Below are 17,242 nucleotides of genomic sequence, written 5' to 3'. Positions count from 1 at the left end.
TGTAGCTCCTTTTTAACATTCACAAATACAGCATACAGAATTTGCCTGCAAATTTTATTTTAACTTTCAGACATACTTCTCTATCTACCTGAAATATAAATTGTTAAGAAAACTAAAACATACTAAAAATAAAGGGGTCTGGTAGTTAGCAGTTCATTAACATTCTGTATTTGTGGTTTTATGTACAACAGGAGACTTAAGGATTTCATGACATAACCCTGAAATTAGGAGAACCAAATGCATAGTACTCCACAACAAAGATTTCAGCATGGGTTCAAGTGATCATTTTCCTCTGGAGATAGCAGTGATCTTGTCTCCTTCTTGCTTTTTGTAGGAGAAGAAAATTAAGGACAGACAGTTGAAACAATATGCCCTTCCTTAGTGTCAGAGAGGGACCGTGGCAGAGCCAGAATGGATGAATGGTGAACTTTGGATTGGAGGAGACCTAGATTCAGGGCTAAGTTCTTCTTCTTATCTGTGTGGTGTTGAGCAAACTACTTGACTTGCATGAACCTCAGTTTCCTCACATTTTAAATAATTAGGGGGACAGGGTAGATGAAATTATTTCTGAGGTTCCATCCAGTTCAAGAGTTTGTGGTTCTTTGTATTTTCAGCTAATTGTTTAGGTCCATCCTGTCTTTTCCCCACTACCTGGGGATCACTCCTGAATTGATCATTGACTCTCACCCTTATGGCACTCAGCAAGGCCTGCAGTGCTGTAGACAGAGGTTCTGAACCTGCCCAATTCTGTTTAAATACTGATGTGAAATCATAGGACCGGGATCGCAAGGGATGACCTTAGACATAATCTTGTTCATCATCCTCAACTTTGCAGGAGACAAAATCTCATCTCAGAGGTGGCTTGACTGGGGTCACGCAGGAATATAAGTAACAGAGCTGCAATTTGAATGGGAATCCTTTTCAGATTCAGTGCTCCTTCTCTCCCCCTTCCCCTTCAGTGCTGCAGATTTCAGTTTAATTTTAGAATTCCGAAATTCATTAAATCCCTTAGCGGTAATTCATAGGATCAAAGCATCAAAGATTTGGAACTGAAAAGGACTGTAAAAGTCACATAGTCCAACATCTTTTTTTTAAAGGTAAGGAAACTGAGATCCAGAAACAGGACATAACGTCCCAAGATCACAGCATCAGAATATGAACTCAGGTCCTCTGATTCCAATCTTCTCTCTGCTACAGTATGGCTCTCAGCTCTGAGTGGTTCCTTTGCAATTCAGTTTCTTATATTTATTTCTCCCTATTTTTCTTTTTACAGTAGTAAACCTCCTAAAATGTTTTTTTTAAGCACACACCACACACACTGCTAAAAATTTTACATAAGTGTCAGTCTATTCACTCTGCTATTTTTGACATTCCCTTTAAGTAAATAAAACGGAATGTGGTGTTATGATCTCACTGCCAAAGGGGATGCGATGCAGTTCTGTGGTTATTATCACTAACCACTTAATATTTATTGACCTACTCAATGTGTGAGGTACCATATTGTAGTCCAACTGCATTTTGGGAAGGGAATTGAGATATACACATGAAAATGAGTCTGGCAGCCTGCTCTACTTCATCCAACTGGCTGTTGTGATTTAGTAACTAATATAAGTGGAACTGTACTTTATCAAGGGTTTCAGCTCAGTAAAATCTTTGATTTGCCAAGGCACTCTTTAAGAGTGATTCTTGTGTACATTTAACCTAAATTATAAAACTGTAGAAGTTCCAAAAGGCAACCCCTCTTAATTTGTCCAATCCTATTACTCATATAGAATCATTACTACTAAAATCTGTTTTAATCTAGGTTTCATTCTGAAAATATAAATTTGAAGAATCATCAGGTGAGGAGATCTCAGTAAAGCATAATGTTTGCTTCCCCACTTCTAACTTGAATTACTTGTTTTTATCATTTTATTTTTATTGTGAATTTAACAAATAATGAATATTTTAAGATAGAAAAGGAATATGGAAGAAGTTCATAAAAGAAACTGAACTTCAATCGAGTATAGTTTGTTTTTAAGAAGTGTATATATTATATATATGATCCATATATGTAAATTTAACAAAATAAAAATCAAAATGCTCTATTTATGTTCCTTTCTACACTTGTTTTTTTTGTTTTCTGTGCATTTTGAAAATCTTTTATGGATGCCTTTTTTGGGGATAAGAGGACATCTATCACTACCCCTTAACTCTTTTCCCTCTTGTAGTCCTCCCTTATTACAAATATGTATAGTCCAGCAAGACAAATCAGTCCATTGGTCATATCTGCAAATATATAACTCATTCTGCATCTCTGTCCACCTTATTGCTTTTCTGCCAAAGGGTAGGAGTGTTTCATTCTTTTAACAAAGAAGAGGAGAGTTGTTTTATATTTAATATAATTTAACTCACATGAGTTTATGTAAAAGGAAAAAAAAATACAGTTCTAAGAGTGACATCCAAATTTTGACACACAGTTAACCAACCCTTTTCAAATCTAACCTATATGTCAGTAACTTAAGTGCTTTTCTTTTTGTTCTGCCCTCTGTGGAACCAGAACAGTTAGCCCCTTTTAAGGTACCCTTGGAGTATTCTTGAAGACAGTTCTAAGCCTGCTGTCTTTTCTAATGGCCAAATAACATCATTATCTTTAACTCTTGTCTAGTGCATTGGAGTTTCACACATGTGATTGCTTCTTTCCAGAAATCAAAGAATCACTTGTTATTTTTAAAATTAACCTCAGGCTATAAAAATGACCTTCCTGTTTTTGTAAGCTTATAAATTGCTAATGATGTTAGGGTTTAATAATACTGACTAATTTGGGTACAAAAGACCAGGTTCTTGTAAGTAGACTAGTCTGTGACTAGACACAGGGAAACAAGAACTTTATTCCCACTGACTTTTAGTTCATATTCCCCAGTGCTCTATTCTGATGGGAGATATCAGTATCAATTGGCCATGTTTTCTTGGTAGCTAAATTGATAATGAACTTTACAACTTTTCAAAATGAACATTTTCCTTATCTATTTCCTAATTCAAAACAAGCACACAGAGGCAAATTATTTTTCTACACCAAGGCCTTGAAGCCAGTGATGGAAGAGTTGTCAGTCAGTGTAGGATTTTTGAGATCTGCCCTTTCTCTTTATATGACCTGGCCTGATAATTTCACTGTCATTGAGAACTCCCACTACTTGTGGTCACTGCTCTGCAACATAGAGTCTTAAAGCATTTCCTAGGGGCACCTAAGGTATAAGTGATTTGCCCAGGTTGGTCACATTGGCTTATGTCAAAGGTAGGACCCAAAGCTTGGTTTTCCTGGCTCCAGGACTCAGTCTGTCCACTTGTCTGCCTTTCTAGTCTTTATCCAACATGAAAAAGTCCTATGTAGCATAAAAATGTTGATATCTAAGAGAGAAAAAGAAGAGCAAAAGAGAAAGAAACGCATTGGGGTAATTAGAGTGAGAACAATATTCACACCGTGGAAGGTCATGCCTACTGGACTAGAACTTGCCTGGCCTGTGAGTTCATGTTAGGCAAACTTGTACGTTTGTCTCTAAGTACTCATGTAGATACGACTTCTCTACCTTTTCCTCCTCCAGCACTAACAAGAGTGCTTCTCTTATTTTTTCTATAGGAAGAGCGTCGTGTGATTTATGTTGGTAAAATCAGAGCTGACACCACTCGGACAGAACTGAGGGACCGTTTTGAAGTTTTTGGTGAAATTGAGGAGTGCACAGTAAATCTGAGGGATGATGGGTGAGAAGCTTCAAGATTATTTCTTGTTTAGAAACTGACGTTATGTAAAAAATTATGGCCATAAGATTCCTGGTATGGGAGTTGCCAGTGTAAGTGCTTTGAAAGATGACATGTTGAGTTCAAAACCTTATTTATTTTCTTTCATCCCTATTTATTAATCTTTCTAGTTGAGATTTCCTGTCCCAGAAATAAGTATTTAGCTGCCTGACAGGACAATCACCCTGATAAATGGAGGCAGAGGTTTAGGTGCTGCACGAGGATGGTGCCTCTTGAGGTAGAAAGGGTTACGTTTATATATGTTAATGCTCCTCAGCAGTCACTAAACTTTCCCCCCTTTTTGTCCGTTACAGAGACAGCTATGGTTTCATCACCTACCGCTATACTTGTGATGCTTTTGCCGCTCTTGAAAATGGATACACTTTGCGCAGGTCGAATGAACCTGACTTTGAGCTGTACTTTTGTGGACGCAAGCAATATTTCAAGTCTAACTATGCAGACCTAGGTATGGATTTTTATTGTACTTGGGGTGAGGACTACAGAATGTAATGATCAGAATAGGAGCAAATATAATCCGTGTGCACCTGAAGTGGGACTTTACTTTTGTCTTATTGGAAAGAGTATTTGAATATAGATTTTATGTACAAGGCAACCTCAGAGGCAAGGGGCTTAGGAGAGAAGTCAACACCTCTTAGCTCTAGGTTCAGGTTTTTATTTTCTGTGGGATGTACATAAATGTTTTTTGAATTAATAACCAATGCTGAATCCTGTGCAAATATAAAATTATAATCATTGTTTTGTTGAAACAACTGTCTAAAAATCCTTGTTTTCTCATCTCTTCTATTCAATCCCATTTATTGTGAATTGCAGCTCATGAGGGAAAATATCTAGCTTTAGATAAACATATTCTCCTTTTCACTTTATAAAGTTTAATTTTTTTCCTGCAGCATGTAAATCCCTACATAAAGGGGATTTTATGAGACTTATTCGGCTCTGAGATTATTTTTTTAAAAAAGGCATGCTACTACCAAGGTGTCTCACATAAAATTTTTTTTTAATGAATTAATGGCTATGATCATTAAAATTGTTACATAATCCTGTGCCAGGACATTAACAACTTTTTCTTTACATAAAGCCCTAGGCCTTATATAAATGAATGAATGAATACAAAATGTTGTATTTTCTTTTCCCAAACCAAGTGTTGTCTTCTTACAGTAATTGACATAGGTGATGTGCATTGTTCAGAGTGAATATGCTGTAATTCACTTCATTGGCTAAAGAGATGGTTTAAAGCAGGGGAAAAGTAGCTGACTGTTAGAGAGATAGAAGGCTGGTGATGAAAATATAAAAGGCAGCAAGTCATTTGTTCAAATGTTGACTGATAAAAACAGCCAAGATTGATTGAAGTCTCAAGCTGATTTGACTCATTTTCTTCAGTGATGAAGGCTGAAATGTTTCTAATCTCTCAAAAATTGTAGAATTTCAAGTAAGTTACATAAAGGGACTCTTTAGAACATGATTGATGATTAGGAGAAGGAAATTTAGATGGTATTCCCAAATTGAACTTGATTGTCCATGAAATATTTCAAGATTAGAATTTTTTCTAGTAGTCATTATCCCTTTATCTTCCAGATAATAATAGAAATTAAGACATATCTAACTAAGAATTTTGTTTTGGGAAAATTATATTTGAGATGCATTCTCTAGCTTACCCCTTCTTGAAAAATGTTTTTATTAAACATAGACATTAAAGGTATTTTAAAAATGGAAGAAACACACTGGATATTATATTTGGGACTGATCAAAGTGTACCTGTGTTTGGGGATTTCAAAGATAAATATGTTTGTACCAGCTCTATTGCCTATGGAAAGAAAAATCATATCATTAGTAATAGAGACAAAAGGCTTTCAGAAGGAAATAAAAATTAAATCAATCAATAAGCACTATTAAGTATCAGTGCTACATACAGGAGCTGTTCTAGGTTCTGAATATACAAATACAGAAGTGAGATGGCCCCTGCACTTAAGAAGCTTATATACTACCAAAAAGATACAATATATTTACAGATAAGTAAACAGAAGATCTATAAAAAGCAAAAGCTTGATTAATCAGAACTCAACTAATGAGAACTTTCAACCACTGTTCATGTAGGAACAAGGTGCACATAAGAAGAAAACACACTTATTATTAATGTTTAAAGGAAGATTCAAGGAATATTCTGAGATCTGTAATCATTGATCCTAATCTTATATATAACATTCACCTCTTCAGTCTTATTCAATGAAAATTCATATTTAGAATGATTATGTTGAAATACCAACAGAGTCTAAATTATCAACTCAACTTAATTCATCTAACATTTATTGAACACTTATGACTGTATTAAATGTTGGCATTCACAGACAGAGTCAAAACAGTCCTTGCTTTCAAAGAACTTATATTCTACTAAAGCTCTATTTTATAGACACACACATGTGGGTACAAACACACATGTAAACATACAAATATTCATATACGTATACAGTAAATTAAAGTAGGTTGGGGTGGAAGCAGGGGCAGGACATTAACAAGTGTTAGTGTAGGGTAACAAGAGAGGTCTTTGTGAGAGATAGCATCTGATCTTAACCTTGAAAGAAACTAGGAATTCTCTGATATTTAGGTGAGGAAAGAGGAAATTCCAGACTGGGAACAGGAGGCATTCGGCCCATAGGCAGAAAGAAGATGGAAAGTCATGTACAAGAAAAGCAAGCAAACCAGTTTGGTTAAAACTTATTGTGCTTGAATAATATGAAATAAAACTGGAAATCTAGACTGAATAAATATTACAAAGGGCTTGAAATGACAAATAGAGGAGTTTCAATTTTAGAGTCAATTGTGAACCACCAAAACTCCTTGAGCAGGGTGATGACAGTCATACCTGTGTTTTAGAAAGGTCTATTTTAGCAGTTGTATGGAAGATGGATTGGAAAGGAAATTGGAGACAAGAAGCCAATTGGGAAGTTGTTAGAGTAGAATAGGTAGGAGGTGATGGGGGCCTAAACTATAGTGGTGATTAGGTAAGTGAAAAGACAGGGATAGATACCAGATATGTTGTAAAGATACACTTAACAAGACTTGGCAATTCATTGGATACAGGGAGGAAAGAAGAGTAAAACAAAGATAGTGACTTGAGGTTGTGAACTTGGTTAAAAGTTGATTATTCCTTGAACAGAAATTGAGAAGTTAGGGAGAAGGATGGCATAAGTGAAAAGATAATAAGTCCAATTCTGGACATGTAAAAAGATTGAGATGGCTGTGGGATATGTTAAGTGGAACTGTCATTGACAGGTTGTTGATGAGAGACTGTAGGGTAGAAAAGGAGTAGATGTAGGTTTGGGAGTTATCTGGATATAAATGATTACTGAGCATGTACAGAAGTTGATAGGATTACTAAGAGATATTGTAGAGTGAAGAAAAGAGGGTCAAGGACAGACCCTGAAGTGTCTCGAAGTTTAAGGCATGGGACATTGATTGAACAAAAAATAGACTGAGGAAGAACAGTAAAACTAAGAAAAAGAGAATCAATAAGAAGCATTTTCACAGAAAATGTGGGAAAAAGTAGAAAAGTGGAAAAGATATCCAGAAATAAGTAGTGGGGGATGGGGGTGAAGGGATGTGTGAGCTATGTTAGATGTTATCCAAAAGTCAAGAAGGATAAAGATGATGGAAAGGGTAATGGAATAAGCAGGTAAGAAGAGACCTGTTAACTTAGGAGAGAGTAGTTTAAATGAAGTGACTGAAGTGGGCACAAATATGCCCCAGCAGACATTGGACAAACTTGCATTACTGAGTGAGAACTGGTTATTCCAGGACTTAGCTCCAGATATGAGTGAATAAAAATACAATTCTATCTTTATATAATTGTAATGGTACAATTATTATACATCAAATATGAAAGACTTGAAAGAGGGCAATAACTTCGTGATAGAAAAAAGTGCAAAAATAGCTAGAAAAATGACATTGCATTTAAATTTTATGCTAAATGATTTGAACAAAAAAAATCGGAAGGGGAAACAAACAGAAAAATATTGTTATCATCATATTTTAAGAGGTTGGGAACTGGGTGAGGAAGTAAAGGAACAAAGGATAGGTGACTTTTTTCTAGGAATTTGTCCATGAGAGGAAGAAGATATAGGACAATAGCTTAAGGGGATGGCTAGGTGAAATGAATTTATTTTAAGAATGAGGTAGGAAAATGCTCGTTATATTATATTTCCTAAGGAAGAAAGGGAGATTAATATATTTTAAAGAGATTTCCATGAAGAGGTTTCTGGCAACCACATTAACCAGAACTTTTAATTAGCTATAATGGTCCATTATTTCAACTTACTGGTTAATTGAGGTTTTGCTATAGTGAAGCAAGGAGTTGCCTATAGCTTTCTGATGATTTTATTGCCATTTCTTTATAATGTTATATAATATGACTTGCTTTATCAGCAGTTTATAGTATTAATAATAACTATCAGTTTTCAGTTTGAGGTAATAATGCTTTACTCTGCACCAGGTAGCAAAAGTCAGGCAGATTTACTCCTCACTGTCATGAGAGAAAATATAGCTTTTAATGTTAAATTCGAAAGGTTGAAATAGGTATATTGCATTAGAAATCTTTGAAAATTAACAAACCATGGCTGCAAAGAATTAGAAATAAAATAGATGCTCATCAATTGGAAAAGGGCCAGACAACTTATGGTATATAAATATAATAGAATATTGTTGTACCATCAGAAATGTTGAGTATGGTAGATTCACAGAAACTTGGGAAGACCTGCATAAATGAATGCAGAATGAAATAACCAGGAAAATCATTTACGTGAGGATCACAAGAATGTAGAGTGAAAAAACTTTGAAAAACTTTAGAAATTTAAAGTCCTTCATCCCTACCACTTGATCTTGCCTGAATTCAACTCTTCACTTGCTTCACTTGTCGGTCATCTCCAGATGTCTACCCACTATGTGCATAATATCCTCTCACCTGCCTTTCCAAGCATTCCTTTATGGGTTGTCTTCCCCCATTAGGATGGAACTCCTTGAGGGTTGGAATCATCTTGCTTGGTTTTTTTCAATCATCCATCTGTAGTTGTGTCTGATGCATAGTAAATGTTTAATATATTATCTCTCTTTCTGTCCATCCACCTGTCTGTCCATTCGTTCCCTCATCTGTCATCTGCTATCTATCTATATCCATCTATCAACCTATCTGTCTATCATCTATCATCTATCTATCTATCTATCTATCTATCTATCTATCTATCTATCTATCTATCTATCTATCTATCTATCTACCTATCATCAAAGCAGTGGCTAATATACCTTCAAAAGATTAATGATAAATTATTCCTACTACCTCTTGGCAAAATGGTGATAGACTGGAGAATAGGAGACATACATTTTCAAAAATGATCAATATGTTGATTTGTTTTGCTAGACTATACAAAGAAATGTTATAAGTGAAGGCTTGTGTGTATGGGGAGGGGCATTGTTAGGGGATCAGCTAGTGGATAATGTTAGAAATGCTAGATAGAAGAAATCAAGGAAGGAAGGAGCATCAAAACTTCTTAATACACAGAAGAGAACAAAAAACAGGGCCATTTTGTTACCACCATGTTAAGTTTAATACATACTTTAAAAGACCTATATTTACAGAAGTTCAGCTTCCTATATAACGTTCTTATTTGTTCTTTTGTGCCTCTTGAAATATGTTTGTTGATGACAGTTAATAAAAGAGAAAATTCAAAAGATAAATCAACATCAGGCATGCCTCAATTGATAGAACTTTACATTAAAAAATTTAAACTTAACTAATTCGTGAATTATCATAGTTTTGTTCTAAAGAATTTGGTGGTCTGGAATTACAGTGCTTCAAGTCCTGTTCTGTCATTTGTCCTATGTAATGACACAAGTTGGAGGTATTGGCTTTTCCAGTCTTTATTACAGCTAAATTCTGAGAAGTGGATGACATTCCACAGTAACCAGTATTGACACTACTCCTGCCATTTTGATTTGATAAAAGCTCCATGAATACCAGCTCTCAGCTAAATAAGGAAATCATTCGTTTGGGAATAAAATTGTCAATTCAGTTTTTCTTCACTAATTGCTTGTCTGTTGGGCTGGACGTGTAGGTTTGTAGATGTAGCCCAGCACACGCTGGGACAAACTTCCACTGATAAGTCAGAATTGCTTTTCCTAGTCCTCAGCTTCAGATATGAGGATCTGTATAAAGATATTGTAATGAGACAATTATTGTCTCAAAATGTGAATGACTCGAAAGAGGCCAATAAGTTCAAGGGATAGAAAAGGTGCAAAAAAGTGAGAAAAATGACATTGCATTTAAATTTTGTGTTCAAATATGTTGAAACTGATTGCTGAAGAATTTTAAAGATTACTCTCCGCCACAGTGAACAGCGTGTGAGTCAGCCAATTATAACACCAGAGTTTCTGGTATTATATGTTATGACAGGAATAAAACATAAGGGGGTTTATTAATGTGGTTGGTTGGAAAAAAGTAGTATGGTCAATGTTTTATCAGAAATGCTTTTTTTAAAAACATAAGACACAAATATCAAGTAGGAGGCCTAATGGGAGGTAATCCATTCCTTTTCCATGTCAGGTCTTCTGATGAGCTGTATGTCATGAAAGAAAATGTGATCTTTCAAGTTTCAAAAGACTGATGTATATAAATAAGAGACTGATGCACACACACACATGTACATATATACACACATATATGTGCTTATATATACTTGTGTTTATATATTATTGTTATATTTTATATTACATTATATTACGTTACGTTATATTATATTACATTGCATTATATTATATTATATTATATTACATTACATTACATTATATTTTATTATATTATCCCCAGGGCAGGTGCAAGGGAGACAGTGCAGGCTGAGAGGAGGAGGATCAGAATAGGAATCAGATCTGGGTTCTAGTTACACTTCAGCCTATAATATATTTCATGGCCTTAAGCAATAATAATGATGATATTGGGTCTGATGACAATAAAGTGTACCTGGAAATCTCTCCCTCCTCATCTTCTCCTCTTGACTTTCTTGACTTCCTTCAAGTCCCAGATAAAATCCTACCTTCTACAAGAAACATTTCTCAATGTCCCTTAATGCTAGTGTCTTCCCTCTAATGATTATCTCCAATGTGGCTTAAGGAGGGAATAACATGCATACTCTCTTGGGTATAAAATCTGTATGACCCTACAGGAAAGTAGGGGGAAGAGGACAAGGGTGGGGGAATGATAGAAGGGAGGGTGAATGGGAGGAAGGGCTGGAGGAGAAAGTAAACACTTTTGAGGAGGGACAGGGTCAAAAGAAAATAGAATAAATGGCAGGATAGGATGGAGGGAAATATAGTTACTCTTTCACCACATGACTTATGGAAGTGTTTTACATGACTACTCATGTATAAGCTATATCGAATTGCTTGCCTTCTCAATGGGGGTGGATGGAGTAAGAGGAAGGGAGAGATGCTGGAACTCAGAGTTTTAAAAACGCATGTTAAAAATTGTTTTTACATACAACTGGGAAATAAGACATACAGGAAATGGGGAATAGAAATCTATCTTGCCCTACAAGAAAACAGAGGGGTAGAGGATGAGAAAAAGGAAGGCTGTGATGATAGAAGGGAGGGCAGATTGAAGGAAGGTGTAATCAGAATGCAGGTTTTCTTGGGGTGGATGGAGGGGAGAGATGGGGAGAAAATGTAGAACTCTGCTCTCTATTCAGTGGCCAAGAGCTGCCTTTTTTCCTTTGGGTTTACTGGCTAGATTTCTTGATCAAAGACCAAGCCTTAAATCCAGTTCCCTCTGGAGCTCGTAGATTAGACAACAGGTCCTCACCCACCTAGCACAGAGTGAAAACAAATGCTAAATAGTAACTTTTTCTCTTTTACCCAGGAACCCCGAGGGTCTTCCCCTCCCAGTTTGATTTTTTTTTTTTAAAGGGACCATCCGTTGAGTAACTACCTAAAATTTCCTATTCATTGAATGGGTATATCTCACTCAAAATGAAAATGTGATAAGACCGTATCCTACAATGGCCAGGGTCATACATTGCATCCTGGGCCATCTCCAGTTGTCTTGATGAATATCTGGCCACCGGAACCAGATGGTTGTGGAGGAGAAAGTGAGGTTGGTGACCTTGCTCAGCTCTTCCTCACTCGAATCAAAGTCAACTGCAAGTCATGTCATCGTCTTGATGTCATAGTCCTCTTCGAGAACAAAGAACGAACACTGCAACAGTAACAACCCTGAATAAATCTTGTTTGTGCCTAGTTACTTTCATGTTTCCCCTATTAGACTGTGAACTCCTTGAAAAAAAGGATTGTCTTTTACCATTCTTTGTATCCCCAGCACCCAGTGACTGGCAAATAGTAAATGTTTACTAAATGCTTGTTTACTGACTGACATTTATGTAGAATTTAAAGATTTATCAAATGAGTTTTTCAAACAACCCTATTGTGGTGTGAATGTTATTTTTATTTTATAGATGAGGTTTTAGAAAGGGGCTAAATGCCATCTCTAGGGTGGGGGAGATAAAAGGGGGAAAAAGAAATTTACATGGTGAATTTATTACATATTTAAAAGGAATAGTAAGTTGTACTTAGTAGATTTGCATTTTCATGTGCAGTCATCTTTTTATAATTATACTATGCTATAGAAATGCTTGTTTTATTCCATAAGTTAAAAATAAAATAAAAAATGTTAAAAAGTTAAAAAAAGAAAGAGGTTAAGTGATTTGCTCAGTCATATAACTAATATCGAAGCCATGACTCCATATCCAGCCTTGTTACTGTTATATCATACCACTTAGCCTTCTAGAGAGTAGGAATTCTTTCTTTCTTACTATCTGTTTCCTCAACAGCTAGTCCAATGCCTGGCATAAGGTAGGTGCTTGATAAATGCTTGGTAATTGATTAATCCATTTTAATTGCCTCATTTGAAATACAGGGAGAAAAAAAATACTGCAGAAATGTGATAATCATAAAAGAAAATGAATTGACATGTTATAACCTGTGTCACATATCATTGTTGTGCTTTGCACCTCATGGCTAATAGATATTTGTTGAGATGAATTAACATTATGATGATTGTAAATTTCCAGTGAAGCAGGTCATCTTGTACATGTGTTCAGTGAGGTTTTGACAGTTGTCTAGGAAAGCTGTTTCTGACTTGGCACTAATTTTGTTTCAGATTCACACTCAGATGATTTTGACCCTGCTTCTACCAAGAGCAAATATGACTCTCTGGATTTTGATAGTTTACTGAAAGAGGCCCAGAGAAGCCTGCGCAGGTAACAAGCCTACAGGCTGAGGATAATGGAGGGATGGTGAATACCTCACAGGACATCACGTCCTTCAATACGGACTCTTGAAAGTCATACTTAGGAATTTATCCTACTTTACACTCTCTGTACAAAAATTTAAAAAAAAAAAAGGTTTACATGAACACGGCTGCTGATGAGGGAAGAGGCCAAAGGGACATCCAGTAAGCACATGTGTATCCATGGGGGTCAGCTTTGCTTTCCTGGGATGACAGTGGTAGTTGTGGCATTGTATGTGTATGTATGTGTGTGTGTGAGCACACATGCGTGCTTGTGTGGTATGTCTTTGTGTTTGGGGGGGTGAGGGTACAAGCAATGACTGGCGAGAGTGCAAATGCAAACCACTTGAAGTGACAGCAGTTCCATAGAGAGACACTTTAAACCTAGAACTTCAAAATGTCTGTGCTGTATCTAAAAAGAAAAAAAAGAGGAAAAAGCAAACAAACCACAGATCACCCTATACTGACCACGGGTGATGCCTGGGCTTCAGCTGCTGAGCTCTTGTTTTTTTTAGAAAGAGAAAACACAAGCAAACACAGCCTTCTCTGGTATTGTAATGATGATGTGACAATCCTGAGGAAAGGACAGGTCCCACAGACCTAATATCCTCTCTCTCTCTCTCTCTTTTTTTCTTTTTGTTTTTCCTTGTTGACCTTGGAGCCTGGATGGAAGCATAAACAGCGGGCACCGGAATATTAAACCTCTTAATATTTTGAAGTTTCTGTAGTTCATCCTTTATTCTGACACCCATGTAAATGTCCCAAATGTGGATCTTCCACAGCAGATTTTAAAAGCCTTGTCAATGGTCACACGTGCAACTTGTTCAGCAGTCCTTTCTGATGAGCGGACACGATGTTACGTTATTAACGAGAGTTGGGTAGAACTATCTGGGATGTGTTCAGATAGTGAGTGTATTTACTACATTCTCTGATGTAGTTAAGTATTTACAGATGTTCAATGGAGTATTTTTATTTTGTGTACATACTCTATGACGATGTTCTTTTTTTGTTACAGCTATGCACTGTAAATGCAGCCTTCTTTTCAAAACTGCTCAATTTTTCTTAATCAAGAATATTCAAATGTAATTAGGAGGTGAAACAATTATTGTATACTAACATATTTAGAAAGCTGAACTTATGCTTATATATATTTGATTGTAAAAAAAAAAAAGACAGTGTGTGTGTTTGTTGAGTGCAAAACAAAAAAGAAAAAAAAAACACAAACCGTTGCTTTATGCACATTCATCCCTTTTTCGGTGAGCTTTGAACTAAGCTTCTTGTCAAGGAAAATCCTAGCCCCCAAAAGGTATTCACCACTTCTGTGATTTTTTCCCACATTTTCTTGTTGCTTGTTTTCCTTTGAAGTTTTATACACTGGATTTGTTAGGGGGATGAAATTTTCTCATCTAAAAATTTTTCTAGAAGAGATCATGATTTTATGTAAAGTCTCTCAATGGATAATCATTAAGAAATGTTTTTATTTTCTGTATCAACAGTAGTTTTGAAACTAGAGGTCAAGGATCTTTTTAAAATGCTGTTTCGTTTTATTTTTCGTGATTTTAATTTGATACAAAATGCTGAGGTAATAATTATAGTATGATTTTTACAATAATTAATGTGTGTGTGAAATCTATCTTTGAAGCCAGTATCTCTCTTCATTGGCGGAGTTCAAGAATGGTATTTATCTATATTTTTTACAGTTATGCATCCTGTATAAATACTGATATTTCATTCCTTTGTTTACTAAAGAGACATATTTATCAGTTGAAGATAGCATATTTATTATAAATTATGAGGTGGCAAAAATAAGAAAGTCAGTGGAAATGTTATACCCAGGATGCAAGACCCTTGTAAGGTTCGAATTGGAAGCACTTCATTTGGGAAATTCAGCTTCTGCAGAAGCAGTGTTTCTCCTTGCACTAGCATGGCCTCCCAAGGTGACCATGGCATTGTTCTTGATAACATTGCTTCATATAAATTAAATGGAAACTTCTGAAAATCTCCATCTTGAGCATCCGGATTTCATCTTGAGTGTGGAGTCCCTGGAGCTGTGTCAGTAAAGTCTGGAGAATGTATTCAAGTTTATAAATTGATATTCGATTACTGTTTGGCATTCATGACTTCGTTTTAAAGATACGGTATACCTCCCTACTTAATCTTTCTGTTCTCTCCCCCTCCCCAAATGCAATCTTATAAAACTGATTTCACCCCCAGGCTAATGCAGCGGATTTTGATAGCTGCATTCATTTATCACCAGCAGATTGTGTTCTGAGAGATTCCACTGTCTGTCCTGTCGGATGCTTGCTTGACTTTTTGGCTTCTTATTTCTAAGTAGATAGAAAGCAATAAAAAAAATTAAAAAAAAATAAAAACTTGTTCACTGGTTCTGCGTTACAACAGTAACACCTTTAATCCGCCTAATTCTTATTGTTCTGTAGGTTAAAATGCAGGTATTTTAACTCCGTGTGAACGCCAAACTAAAGTTTACAATTTTTCTTTTTGAATTTTGAATCTTCTGTTGTAGAATAATGATAAAAAAGACTATTAAAAGCAATAAATTATTTTTAAGAAATCAATATTTAGTATATCATATTATGTGTTCAAGGACCACCAGATGCATTACCTATTTTGCCTTTAAATTTTTGTGATCCAGTTTTAAATACATTTTCTCTTTTGCCCTGAATTGCTGACATAAATATTTTTTTTTAATTTATTAAAGGATAGCAACACAGACCTTATGTCATGGTTTAATTTTTTTCCCCACTGGCCTGATGAATATTCTTTCCATGAAGATAGCTTTCCTCCATGGACTTCAAATTGCCTATAAAATTAGTGCAAAGAAAGGATCACTAAACCATCCAAATAGTGCTTTTTATATCTTAAGTAGACACTGTGGGTAGCCCATCAAAAATGTAAACTGTGTTCCCTTTATTTTTAAGAGAACATTTCAAATGAGCACATGCACCACATCATTATTGGAGACCCATTTCAGCATAGATCTGTATGTCTTTTAGATGAATGGTGTGCTGTTGCTTTCATGCTGTGGTAAGTATCCCATCTGCAATATTGGTAACTAAACTGGTGCTTTATACATGTGGGCCTTTTAAAGAGTCATATAGCAGAGTAATTGCTATCTAACATAAACTGATTGAGACTAAGGCATCTTCAGTTGGAGGGGTTGAGGAAGAGGGGATTCAATCTATGCTAAATGACTGGGAAAAACCCTTGGGCTATCAACACCCAAGACAAAATGGTAAAGAGGGTCTACTCTACTAGGGCATGATGGTTGGGTGAGTTGAAAAGAAAAAAGAAACCTTGTAATGCCTTTAGGTATAAGTTTACAGTAGGTAATGATTATGTGTCCTTTGTGGTGGCTGTAATGAGAACTTCAATCACTTTAGTTTAAGACCTGAACTATAAACGACCTAGAATAGCCATGTAATATAATGTGATAATTCTAAATTTGTACCTCTGTGACAGACATTTTCAATAATGTGAACCACTGATTGGATGGAGCTACTTAAAGATTTGTAGGTGAAAGTGTTATACTGTTGGTTGAACTATGCTGAACGGGGAAAGTGAACTTTTAGTTTAGCCCTCAATGGGCTATTTTCCACCTGCCAATTCTACATGTAATGTTGTGGTTTTATTCATTGTATGGAAATTCCTGTGATTTTTTTTAATGTGCAGTACACATCAGCCTCACTGAGTTAATAAAGGGAAACGAATATTTCAAATCCACTTCTGTTTTCTTATTTATCATAACCAATTCCCTGACACGTTTCTTAGATTGGGGCACATTTACTCACTCATTACTATTCTACTTCTCCCTCCTCTCTGTTTTCCTCTTTTCCATAGTCATACTAGGACTTTAGCTTTAATATAGCATACACCTTGTTGTTTACCTTTTTTTAAGACAAAGAGCAAAGGTAGACACAGAAATTTCTAAAATGTAATATAATAGGTGAAAACCTGCCATGTGATATTTTTTCTAGGAGTTTGTTCTGTTTTATTATTGTAATCTGGGCAAAATACATTTTTAGACAACAATCATTGCCCCCAGGGTAGAATATAGCTTAACATTCAGCTTAGAAAACAATTCTACTTAAAGCGAATGGAACTTCTCTC

At 35.7% G+C, this 17,242-nt stretch overlaps 1 protein-coding gene across 6 annotated transcripts in view; it reads left to right on the top strand.

Moving 5' to 3' along the window:
* Positions 1-16,851, top strand: part of PPARGC1A (PPARG coactivator 1 alpha) — a 779,791-nt gene extending 762,940 nt beyond the window's left edge. For all 6 annotated transcript variants that reach the window (XM_072620378.1, XM_072620376.1, XM_072620375.1 and 3 more), the window contains 3 exons: positions 3,617-3,738; positions 4,089-4,240; positions 12,986-16,851. In XM_072620378.1, the coding sequence (XP_072476479.1) occupies positions 3,617-3,738; positions 4,089-4,240; positions 12,986-13,089 (378 nt within the window). In that variant the 3' untranslated portion in view covers positions 13,090-16,851. The remainder of the gene's footprint in view (positions 1-3,616; positions 3,739-4,088; positions 4,241-12,985) is intronic.
* The last annotated feature ends 391 nt before the right edge of the window (positions 16,852-17,242 follow it).

The sequence above is a fragment of the Notamacropus eugenii genome, chromosome 6, assembly GCF_028372415.1.
Source record: "Notamacropus eugenii isolate mMacEug1 chromosome 6, mMacEug1.pri_v2, whole genome shotgun sequence".
NCBI classification, from domain to species: Eukaryota; Metazoa; Chordata; class Mammalia; order Diprotodontia; family Macropodidae; genus Notamacropus; species Notamacropus eugenii.
Note: the sequence above shows the minus strand (reverse complement) of the source record. Positions and strands in the feature narration are given on the sequence as shown.